Source organism: Castanea sativa, chromosome 5 (assembly GCF_040712315.1).
Source record: "Castanea sativa cultivar Marrone di Chiusa Pesio chromosome 5, ASM4071231v1".
Lineage (NCBI taxonomy): Eukaryota > Viridiplantae > Streptophyta > Magnoliopsida > Fagales > Fagaceae > Castanea > Castanea sativa.
In genome coordinates this window covers 31,806,826-31,819,746 of record NC_134017.1, presented here as the reverse complement: position 1 = coordinate 31,819,746, position 12,921 = coordinate 31,806,826, and the positions used below count along the sequence as shown (strand labels likewise).

General features: G+C 41.9%; 1 protein-coding gene across 1 annotated transcript; it reads right to left on the bottom strand.

Annotated features, from left to right (window-relative positions):
* Positions 1-754: 754 nt before the first annotated feature.
* On the bottom strand, positions 755-1,429 carry LOC142633391 (uncharacterized). Its single transcript, XM_075807623.1, has one exon. The coding sequence runs from the start codon at positions 1,366-1,368 to the stop codon at positions 1,021-1,023; it is 348 nt and encodes a 115-aa protein (XP_075663738.1). The 5' UTR covers positions 1,369-1,429; the 3' UTR covers positions 755-1,020.
* Between the last annotated feature and the right edge of the window lie 11,492 nt (positions 1,430-12,921).

Genomic DNA, 12,921 nt, shown 5'->3' with positions numbered 1-12,921 from the left:
CTAACTGCCGTAAGGCTCTTGTTTGTACATAAAGATAGTTGTCCATAGGAGGGGAGGAATTTGAGGCAGTGACCTCTGCCCACATTGAGTAGCCTAAGAAACACCAACTCGAAAAAGATTCAACATCCATGTCCATGCCTTTCAATGAATTTGTCATATGTCTACCATTGAGAAAACTAAGGATCCATGACATCAGTGGTGTGACTAATGCCAATGCATTAGCAACTAGGAAACATTTTAGGGCAGTAGATTCATCCTACTCTATTGAATGTGCTCTAGACCATAACTAAACTAAGTTTCTATTAAAAATACACAGCTCATGTCATTGAACTAAGCATTTCATAGTTTGGACCACCTTAACTATGAGAAATCCACATTGAGTTTCATTTCTGTGAACATCACATATTCATACAACTCATGAGCACGTACTCAATTTACAGAAGTTTTGCCAGATAACAGAAGGGAAAAAATTGAATAACAGCAGAAAAATCGCATTCACTAGATAATTGCACTTGATGGAAGAATATGAATAAAAAATGTGAATTTACCAATAATTCTTCTACAACCATTATATTTAATTAGGATTGAAAGGGGCAAAAGGGCAATTATAATTCTCCACTTGGTACATGACAACAAGTAGGCAAGGTAAACAAAATTTAATTGTTATTTTCCAAAGAATTACTACAAAAGACATCAAGGCCAAGGGGAACAAAAAAAAGTACCTCAACTAATCCAAAACCCAAAATCCTTTTTTCTGTGTGTGTGTTTTTTCCCTTCTTCTCCATTCACCAGTCCCACATTTCTCAGCAACACTTGTAATTCCTTCGCTAAAGTCTTTTCCCACACTTTCTCACCAACAAAACAAACTTTCCTCTTCTTCAACCACCCACCACAGAATGCTCGACCCCACTAACAATGACCCAATTACCCATGAAAACATCTCCATTTCGGCCCTGAAACCCGGGTTGACCCAATGCCTGGAAAGCTTGATTGAAGCTCCTTCCTAGCCCTTGGACCCGCTCAGACCATCGAGGACTGACCCGGACCCTTATCGGGTCGACCCGAGAACCAGAACGATGAAGCAAGCGATAGTACGAGATAAGCGATGAGAACGCCAATGAAATCGGCGACGGCGTCCTTGGCAGAGGCTCCGGAGGATTGGAAATATCCGAGGTGATCGGCAGCCTCTTTTGCAGCGCCGGCGAGGAGGGAGAGGATGGATCCGACCCGAATGGAGTGGCGGCCGAGGAAAGGGTAGCGGGTACGGGTCGCGAGGAAGGAGAAGAGGAGTGTGAGAGAGAAACAGAAGAGCAGATGGTGAAGCTTGTCTGGGGCCAACCATGGATCTTCGTTGTCGCTGGTGGACATTGAACTGATTGAAGTGAAGAGTTTAAGCAAAGGCAAAATGGTGGGAATTTCAAGTTAGTGTTCTATGGGCAAAATTTTTCAAATAACTATAAAAATCAAACTATATCATTAGTTAGCCAAAGTTTGAAACAAATTTGGTATATAACAAATCGAGTCCCTTAGACTCGATTTTGGAATGCTAAATCGAGTGCACAGATCTCGATTTCAACCTCATTCGGAGCTGATGTGGACACCTGGTCCACGTCGGCATAGAAATCGAGTTCTACGAACTCGAGTTCTGTCAAATAGAAATCGAGTCTGTAGGACTCGATTTCGTATCACCTAAACCCAGACATCGCTGAAGAAGAAAACGTTGAAGAACCAGAGATGAAGAAATCAAAACCCATGCGTCGAAGAAGAAGAAGAAATCAAAACCCAGAAATCAAAACCCATGCGCCGAAGAAATCAAAACCCAGAAATCGCTGAAGAAGAAAACGCTGAAGAACCAGAGATGAAGAAATCAAAACCCATGCGCCGAAGAAGAAGAAATCAAAACCCAGAAATCAAAACCCAGAAATCCGATCAAAACGCCGAAGAAGAAATCCAGAGAACAAAACATCGAAGAACACCGAGTGGAGAGTGGGTTTGATTCGTTTTGGATTTGATTAGTTCACGAGTTTTTGGGGCTTGGAAGTGGAGAGTTGCTGAAACAACACTCGGTTTTTGGGGCTTGGCTTGGAAGAACACCAAGTTGGTTTTTGGAACAACGCTCAGTTGTTGAATAGAACGTAAATTTCTGAAACAAAATGAAATCGAGTCCTAAGGACTCGATTTCTATTTGACAGAACTCGAGTCCTCTGGACTCGAGTTTTATGCCGACGTGGACTCCCTGTCCACATCAGCTACAAACGACCTTGAAATCGAGTTTATTACCCTCGATTTAGCATTCCAAAATCGAGTTCAAAGGACTCGAATTGTTAGATACCAAATTTGTTTCAAACTTTGGCTAACTAATGATATAGTTTGATTTTTATAGTTATTTGAAAAATTTTGCCTGTTCTATGAGTCTATTCTAATTTGTTTGTTTCTCTTTAAATTTAAACCCTTATATAGTTACTTTTTCTTTTCTTTTCTTTTTTACTGAATAATTTTGTGTTTATGCTTATGGAACAACCACGTTTAGTATAACATTAAGGCTGCGGTTGGTAATACTTAAAATGTTTTTTGAGTCTAAAATATTTTCAATTGTTTGTTTGTATTTTGAAAAATTTGCTAGAAAAGTATTTCTAGTGTTTGGTATTGCGTGTAAAAACCTATTTTCAAAAAACCAACAACCACAATCACCACCATAAACTTAGCCACCACCAGCCACTACAAACCCAGCTACCATCATCCACCACATAACCAATTAATTTGAAAAATCATAATCAAAATCAAAACCCATTAATCTTAAAATCAATCTCAAAATCAATATCAAAACCATTTACCAAAACCCATAATCCACCACCATTGAAACCCACAAACCACCATAGCCAACAATCCACCACCCCCATTCAACCACCATCAACACTTAAACTCACCCCCAACCCACCACCACTAAAACCCATGAATCACCCCAACCACCAATCCTCCAAAACCCAAGCAAAAATATTATTTTACAATAAAAATAAAATAAAATAAAAAAATTTAAGGCATCGACGACGTGGGTGGTAGAATGATGGGTCTAATGAGCGAGAAAGAGGACGAAGGTGAAGTAGATGAGAAACTACCTTCACCAGCAGAGGGGCTTGCAGGCACGACAGTGAGGCCCTAGGTCGGAGACTAGGATATGGTGAAATCGGGGTGGGTTTAGCTGGGTTCATTGGAGATGGGTTTGAGCACGACGAAGGAGCTAAGGCAGCGCGATCAGACCAACGGGCCGTGGGTCGGGGACTGGATCTGGGCTTCACCGGTGATAGCTCTCTTCGTCTTTCAACTTGGGCTTGGCATGAGTGATGAGAGTGAGTGAGTAGAGAAATTTTCTAACGAGAATAGAAATGATTTGAAGGTAAAATGAAAGTGTAAAATGATTTACAGGTGTGGGGTGGGTATTTTACGGTCAACTGAAACCTATTTTCAGTTTGACCGTAATTTTCTATGTTTCCAAACACCAGCAGCGATGTACAACAATTTCAAGAATTCAATTACACCTGAAACAAACGCAGTCTAAACATGTCGAAAGGCAAGTGTCTAATTATAAATTAATAAATAAAATCAATGTGATTTTCAATCTGTATCCCGTACCAATCTTAATCACCTTCACCGGTCAATTCTACTCTACTCTTCTCTAGTTTTCTTCCATCCAAACTAGCCCTTTGATATCTTGCGATCAACCATCTACAAATTACATGGAAATGGATGTGACAAATGGGAGTTGCATGGAAATGAATGGTAATTGTGAGGGATTTGAATATATTATAGGTAGTCACCTTCCGAAGAATTATTAAAAGAGAAAGACATAAAAAGATTAACACTCTATTTGTTTTGTTGGAAAACCTTCTATAAAAATAATATTTCATATTTTCTAGTGTTTGGTAGTATAAAAAAATATTGATCAACAGAAAACTATCTTTAATTAACGAAAAGCCCTAATAAAAATAAGGCTTATTTTTTATAGGTTGTTTACCTTTGTTATCACGGGAATAGAAATTTTTTATAGCTTGTTGCATAATTCATAATCACATAATAAGAGTTGACCCTTTAGAATCAATTATGAGCAACAGGGTTCATGGAAGCCCACTTGCAAATGAAAGTACAAGTAGAAGAGTCCAACAATCGCAAAGGGAAGTCTAAGAAGAAAATAGAGAATGGGTTTGGAAATGGGATGATATTTGTCGTGACATTTGGGAGGATTATAATGCTATGGAATGACTTCATACTCTTTATATTTGCTGGTTGTGTAATGGATTTATTTTGGTTTCATATTTTCAAGACTTCTGATGATGCAAAGAAAATCAGTAGGCTGGATGCTTCGGACTTGAAAGGACTATTGGCTGTCTTGATGGCCTGAAAAAGGAAGAAAAGCAATCAAAGGTGACCGGGGTCGCCGACCAAGAACCCTCCGATGGCAAAGTTAGTTTTTCTCTCTCAAATTTTGGAGTTCCAACTTTTAAGGATGTGTAAAAAGCGTACCTTTGTTTGGTCTGAATAAGCGTTTATATAGTGTCCTAAAGACAGTTATCAAACTCGTAACCTCCCCTGGATTTGAGGAGGTATGAGGGTTTAGGGATAACTTTCACAACTGCTTAAGAGTTACGTTTTTCTCACATAATGGTCACTAGAAGTTATGCGTGTAATAAGAAGTCGTGGTGCACACTCAGGAATTTTCCTAAGTGCCAAAGGCTCGTCCAGGGGTCCTCCTGTCGAGCGTATTTAGCTTCCCAGGAAGGTCGTTCGCCTATGGACGACCTTGTAAGGACGAGGTTGATGGCTCCCATGGACGAGATGGTGAGGTTTTGTAAAATCTGACCATGAGAACCTTGTCCAAGCATTCTCCTGCAAGGATGAGGTTCTTTCAACATTTGCTTTCCCGATCTTGTCTTGGACGACCTCCATAGACGATGCTGGAGTTGCATTTTATCATACCCCATCAGTTGCCCCCTTGTCTATAGGTCGTCTAGGACGTACATCAACTGATGTCATCATTTGGACACATATTTTTTATTAGCTGTTGTGTATGCCACGTGTTGCAGTTTCATTGGCAATTTGTCATGTTAATTTATTTTTTCGAGGGAAGTGCCACGTGGCATGTCCTGATTGGTCACATAATTTGAGACACCATTTTTCAATGCCTATAAATAGTGGAATTCCTCCCATACCCTCTGCACTTTCTCGAATTTTCTTCTTTGACATCCTCGTCTTAGCCCCTCGTCTAGAAGTTTCCTGCGTCCGTAGTTCCCCTCTGTCTAGACTCAGGTATTTTCTCCATCCTCGTCCTCAGGTTTTAAGCTTTCTCAAAGAATTTCTGAAATAGACCTTTCTTCATCTAGCAATAGTGTTGACAAAACTATAGACGAGTATCATGACCCTATTAGTTTTAGTGGGTCTAGTGATAGTAGTAGTAGTGATTGCAATAGCAGTAGTGAGGGAAACACCACGGACGAGTATACGTTGGGTGTCCCTGGGGTTCCCCTAGAGGTATTTCAAGAAAGTCTTAGGACAAGGGCTAAGTCAGGTTCTAGGGCTGGCACAAGCGCTCCTTCGTCTTTTGCTCAAAACGAGGAAGAGGTAGTTTATAGTTGTGCTGTTGGGGTTGCTTCTAAGACATACGAGAGAAAGTTAGGCATCCTTAAGACTTGGTACCAAATCCCTGAAAGTTTAAATCCTAGGGTACTTGCGCGTGATGAGTGGTGTTGTCAACCCTGTTTTGGCGTTGGCATTTATGAGGCTTACCTCTTGAGGGGTTTGAGGTTGCCCCTCAATGCCTTCGCCAGGGAGTTGCTTTCTAGGTTAGGTTTAGGTATATGCCAGTTCAACCCCAATGCATGGTGGCTAATTGTCGCTATGCAAGTTTTATGGAGGGAGGTGTTTGAGAGGGATCGTCCTCTTACTGTGGACAAGTTCCTCTTCTGCTACAAGCCCTCCGAGATTAACCAATCCCTTGGCTTTTATCAGTTCACAGCCAGAGGGAGAGATTATAGGCTGATAAAATCCTTAGTCACCTCAAATAGGAAATGGAAGATGGAGTTCTTCTTCGTCTCTGGCTTTTAGGCTGGATGCCCTATTGAGGCTAACAGGGATCCCTTCCCTCCCTATATAGGAGACTTAGGGAACCTTCGTCTTGAAGGTATGTCTGGCTGTCCCTTTACTTCTTGTTACACTTTTTATTGTAGTTGTCTAATCACCCTCTCCTTTTTATAGGTGCTAGACGACCTCATTTAAGCAAGTTTTACCTTGAACGCGTGCAAAAGGCTCGTCTTCACCCTAAGAGGGATTTCCACTCCTTGGTCACTCTTCAATGCCTTGCTACTTGGGGACTTGGTCTTGAGCCTTCTCCTGAAGCCACAGCCTACGAGCGTACAGTCCGTAGACGTAATTTTTTACTTCGAGTGATCCCTTTTGCCATTTCTAGAAGTGATTCTAACAAATTTCTCTGCATGAATGACTACTATGAAGGAGAATAAAGGGAAGGAGATAATGGACGAGGTTGTAGGCCCAGAGGTTCAGTCTCAGCCTCGTCTTGTCCTTGAGGAATCTCAGCCTCATCCTATCCTCGAGGAATCTCAGCCTCGTCCTTCCACTGGGGATAAAAGGAAGAGCTTGTCCCTTGGAGTTGATTTAGGGAATCTTCCAAGCAGACGTAAGGAAAAGAGGGTTAAGCATAGGTCGTCTAAGGCTAAGGACGCTCAAACCCAGGACGATCAACCCAATCCTTTCCTCGTCCCCCAGGGTCATTCCATCCGAATTCTGGATGTTGATTCTGAACCGAAGGATCCCTCGTCCGTGCAAATCTCGTCCAAAGTTGCCCCTTCTTCCCCGTCTCAGCCTTCTCAACAAGTACCTTAAAACCTTCTTTCCAATGAGGACTTGGCTTGGGAAAGGTTTGAGAAGGTAGCGATGGACAAGGACATAACGGCATGCTATGACATGTCTTTGAAAGACTTTGAGCACTTTGGTGTGCACGACCTTTTTAAGGTATGTACTCTTTATATGTGTATACCTCATCTTATTATAAATACATGTATATATGTTGTGATAAGAATTTTAATTTATGGAGGCAATGTCTAAGTTCATAGCCGCGTCTAGGCAAGCAACTGAGCTAAATAAGACGAGGATTTCGCTAGAGAGGATGGTCAAAAAAGGGAAGGACGAGTCTAAGAGGTGGGCTGAGGTAGCTGGCAATGCCAAGGACGAGGTAAAGAAGCTACAAACCCACATCGAGGAGTTGAAGACTGAAGTCAAAGAGAAAAATACTCGTCTTGACCAACTCTAGAAGAAGAATAACGAGTTGAGCGCCCTTCTTAAAAAGGCTAAGGGAGACGCAATTGCAGAGTTCAAGTAGTCCAAAGAATTTACCAATCTATTGGACACCAACTATGTAGCTAGGTTTGAAGATTTCAGGATGGAAGCAATAGAGAAATTCCCCGAGATTGACTTCAGCCTCAGTAAGCTTAACCTTGGTGGGGCTGCTTCTAGCTCCCTCCTCCAGATGAGCTCAGAGGACGTTAATATCGAGGACGACGCCACTACAAAGCCACCTCAGGACGACCCCAATGTCGACGCCCCTCCTGTTTGAAAACGAGATTTTTAACTAAGTGTTATATATATATATATATATATATATATATATATATATATATATATATATATTTTTTGGTTTGGTCCATTGTTTTTTGGACCCTTATTAAGATGTATCTGAGTACAATTCTCTCATCCAGAGTCTTCTGGACGAGTTTATTAACAATTGCTTTTTATGGCTTACTTTGTAAGGGTTTTTGAATGATGGTCGTCTACTCTTGTCTTAAACTTTGATGAATGTTTACTTTTATTCATTATTTATTGTATGGACGAGTTTATCCTCTATTTTCATCATCAATGTTATTGGCTTTTAAACAGTCTGAGCATTCTAAGAGTTAAATGGTCGTCCATGCATTTTTCTTATGGTCAACCCACCTATGCATGGATGTCTTTGTTAGCCATTTAAATTTTTTTTAGTGTGACTTGTCTTAGAAGCGACAATGATTATTTTGCTAGTCCTTTACATTGTCCTTTGAGCCATTGGCACTCGTCTTTTGTCAGACGTTTCTAGCGTCTGACTCATCCTAGAACATTGGAACGTCTTAGCTAGACGCTCGTCCTTGGACCTTTATGCTTTAATGTATGCCTTTTTTCTCATCCGTCTACTCTTTAGACGAGTATACCTTATCTTATTTTTCTTTGCTTTATCCTCATTTCGAGGAAAGCTTAGACGAGTATGCCTTAGCTTATTTTCCTTTGTTTTATCCTCATTTCGAGGAAAGATTATGAACGTTACATCCCTGTGTCCAGAGATTTTCATTCGTCTTAGGCTTTGCTCCTTTGTGGGTATTATTATGGAAGTTAGATTTATGCATAAAATACACTAGAAATCCAAACCATATCATTATATAAACATTGTTCACAAATATGGCACTTGCTTAGAAGCTAGTGCCTTATGCAAGTACTTAGGAAAATACTTATACATAACCTCGTCTTTAACAAAAGTGTTTGTAGACGGTGCAAAAGTTGAAGAACTAGTGCACTTTTTATTCTTAAAACACACCATAGTAGTAATAATAACACAACAGTAGATATGAGTAAACACATAGACCATAGCTGTAACTGTCCATAGCTGTAACCTCGTCTTTGCTTCCCCTCATCCCAACTCATTACTGATAGTACCTCCTCAGGTACTCCATGTTTCAAGAATGCTCTAACTTCCGTCCATCCAAAGCTTCCAAGTAGTACGACCCCTGCCTTTTACAGTTGATTACCCTATAGGGTCCTTCCCAATTGGGTCCTAATTTTCCATGAGCTGGGTTCCTGGTTGCCAAGGACACCCTTTTAAGAATGAGGTCCTCGACGTTGAAACTCCTGAGTTTTACCATGGCATCATGCTGCCTAGCCATCAGATTCTTGTATCTTACTGTCCTTTGCTCCGCATCCATTCTTACTTCATCAATGAGATCGAGGTCAAGACAAAATTGTTCTTCATTTTCCTTCTTTTGATACTTCATCACTCGATGGTTAGCCATATGAACTTCTGCTGGTATGACTGCTTCACTTCTATAGGCTAGCTTGAAGGGGGTTTCTCTTGTCGGGGTTCTCATAGTCGTCCTGTAGGCCCAAAGAACACCTGGTAACTCGTCTGGCCATATGCCTTTTGCCCCCTCGAGCTGAGTCTTGATGATTTTCAGTAGGGATCGGTTTGCCACTTCTGCTTGTCCGTTCGCCTGTGGGTGGGAGGGCGAGAATAGTGATTCTTGATTCCAAACTATTCACAAAAGTCCTTGAAAGATACGTTATCAAACCGTCATCCGCTATCAGATACTAGTACCCTAGGTACTCCGAACCTACACAGAATATTCTTCCAAACAAAATTCTTAACATTTTTCTGAGTCATTTTTGCAAGAGGTTCGGCCTCCACCCACTTGGTAAAGTAGTCAATCCCTACTACCAAAAATTTCATTTGCCTGGTTCCTAAGGGGAAAGGACCTAGGATATCCCCATTGTACGAAGGGCCACGGGGCCATCATTGGGGTCCGGTACTCCGACGGCTGTCTAGGGACGTCGCTATAGCGCTGACACTGGTCACACACATTGGCATAGACTTTAGCATTTGCTTGAATTGTAGGCCAGTAATAACCTGCACGGACGACCTTATGGACTAGTGATCTTGCTCTTGAGTGATTCCCACATGCTCATTCATGAACCTCCCTTAGCACATAGTTTGATTCGTCCGGAGCCAGGCACCTTAGGTAGGGCTGAGAAAAGCCTCGCTTGTATAGTACTTCGTTTGTGAGGACGTACTTGGCTGCCCTGACCTTTAGCTTCCTAGCCTCGTCCTTGTCTTCTGGAAGCCTGCCATCCTTAAGATAGATTATTATTGGATTCATCCAATTTTCTCCTCCACCTATTTGCTGTTTATCTGGGAGGTCTATGCTCGGCATGTATTGGATCTGTTGTACTCATCCAAAACTCCTCCTCTCGAAGCTACTTTTGCCAAGACATCTGCTTCCATATTTTCCTCCTTGGAAGTTGAACAAAACTCACTTTTGTAAACTTTTGGACAAGCCGCTTCACTTTGCTGAGGTATCTCTTCATCCGATCTTCCTTAGCATCACACATTCCGTTCACCTAATTGATGACTAGTTGAGAATCTCCTTTGACTATTATTGATTCTGCCCCTAGGGACTTTGCCAATTCCAGTCCTTTGAGTAGCGCTTCATACTCAGCTTCATTGTTGGTGGTTTGGTACTGCAAACGGGCTGCGTACTCCAACTTGTCACCTTCTAGGGACCTGAGTATGACCAATCCCCCCTGCGTATAATGTGGACGACCCATCCACATTAATAACCCACCTTGCAACTTTGTTTTTGTCCAGCTCGTCCTAGCTGGGGGCGAATTCCGCAATGAAATCTGCTAACACCTGTGCCTTTATCGCGCTCCTCGGCTGGTATCTGACGTCAAACTCACTAAGTTCCATTGCCTATTGTATTAGTCATCTGGCAGCTTCTAACTTGTGCATCGCCTTCTTTAGGGGATGATCTGTTAGGACGTTGATAATATGGGCTTGGAAATAATGTCTCAGCTTCCTAGAAGTCGTGATTACACCAAAGGCTAGCTTCTCCATCATCGGGTATCGTCCTTCCGCTCCTCTCAGTGCCCTACTCATATAGGAAACTGGTTTTTGAATCCGCCCATCTTCTCTGACTAACGCTGAGCTCACATCGTGCAGGGACACTGCCAAATACAAATACAATTCTTCACCGGGTACAGATGGGCTTAGCAACGGTGCCGTCGTAAGGTAAGTCTTTAGGTCTTGGAATGCTTTATGACACTTGTTCGTCCGCTCAAATGCCTTCCTAAGGACTTTAAATAATGGCAAACACTTGTCAGTAGCTTTTGAAACAAATCTGTTAAGGGCGGCAACTCGTCCGGTAAGAGACTGGACTTCTTTGACATCCTTCGGTGGTTCCATACTTAGTATCGCCTGGATTTTGTCCAGATTCGCCTTTGTGTGAAACCATGAACCCTAGAAACTTCCCTGGTGAAACTTCGAAAGCACACTTGCTTAGATTTAATTTCATGTTATACTGCCGAAGTGTATCAAAGGTTTCTTGAAGGTTGTCCAGATGCTTCCCCTCGTCCAGGCTCTTTACCAATATATCATCTACATAAACTTCCACATTTCGCCCAATTTGAGGACATAACATATGGTTAACTAGTCTTTGGTAAGTTGCCCCCACGTTCTTTAAACCAAAAGGCATTACCTTGTAGCAAAATAACCCTAGGCTAGTAATGAATGAAGTCTTCTCTTGATCCGCCTTGTCCATCTTTATTTGGTTGTAGCCTAAGAAGGTGTCCATGAAGCTCATCAATCTGTGACCTGCCGTCGAGTCTACCAGCTGGTCAATGCGTGGCAATAGATAACTGTCCTTGGGACAAGCCTTGTTTAAGTTAGTAAAGTCCACGCACATCCGCCATTTTCCGTTGGCCTTCTTTACCATGACTACGTTCGCCAACCAATCTGGATAATAAACTTCTCAAATGAACTCTGCGGTAATCAACTTCTGGACTTCTTCTTTGATGGCATTGTCTCGCTCAAGAGTGAAAACCCTCTTCTTCTGACGCACTGGTTTGGAGTAGGGACACACATTCAAACGGTGAGTAATGACACTTGGATCAATACCCGGTGTGTCCTCATGACTCCATACAAAGACATCAAGGCTTTTCTTCAAAAACTGGATCAGAGTATGCTTTGCCTCTTCTTCCATGCTCGTCCCAATTCTAATGAACTTCTAGGGTCTGCTCTCGTCCAAGGGGACGTCCTCTAACGCCTCGGTAGGTTCTGCTGTCGTCCTCCTTACGTCTATACTCATTGTTTGCATGTGCTCGTCTGTCGCCAACATGGCTAAGTAGCATTCCCTAGCAGCTAACTGATCTCCTTGTACTTGACCCACGCCATGCTCGGTTGGGAATTTGATGGACAAATGGTAAGTAGAGGTTACCATCTTCCAACTATTTAGAGTTGGCCTTCCAATAATAGCATTATATGACGATGAACAATCAACAACAAAGAAATTTACCTCTTTGGCTATCTGCTGCAGATACGCTCCAACCATCACTAGTAATGTAATGGTGCCCATAGGCTACACCTTCATTTCTCCAAATCCCACCAATGGTGAATTCACTGGTCGAAGTTAATCTCGTCCTAGCCTTATTTGTTGGAAGGCGGGATAATACAGAATGTCTGCCGAACTGCCATTGCCTACCAACACCGTCCTGGTCATATAATCAACAATGAGTAAGATAATGACTATCGCGTCATCATGTGGGTGGTGAACTCATCCAGCATCCTTGTCCGTGAACGTGATAGCTTGCTCGTCTGCTCCCTTCGTCCTGGGAGATCGTCCAGACAGCTGGACATTTTGCACCACCTTCAGGTATGTCTTCCTCAACTTGGACGACTGAGCTGCTGAGGTTCCTCCCATAATAACTCTTATTTCTCCAAGTGAGGGTCGTGATGACTCTTCCACCTTTGCCTTCAGCTTTTCATCTCTTTGGTCTCGTCTAAGGAAATTCCTCAACTTCCCTTGTTTGATAAGATTCTCTATCTGCTACTTCAAATCAAAACACTCGTCCGTGTCATGCCCATGGTCTTTGTGAAAGTGGCAATACTTGTTCCTATTGTTAGGATTAGTGCCCTTAAATCCTATTGTATGATGCTATGTATGATATTATGTATGACATTATGTATGACATGATGTATGACTTAATATTGTGTTTGATAAAGTTATTTTATTATTATCCAAAATAATGGTAACATGAATATGGGACATTATCATATAGTCCATG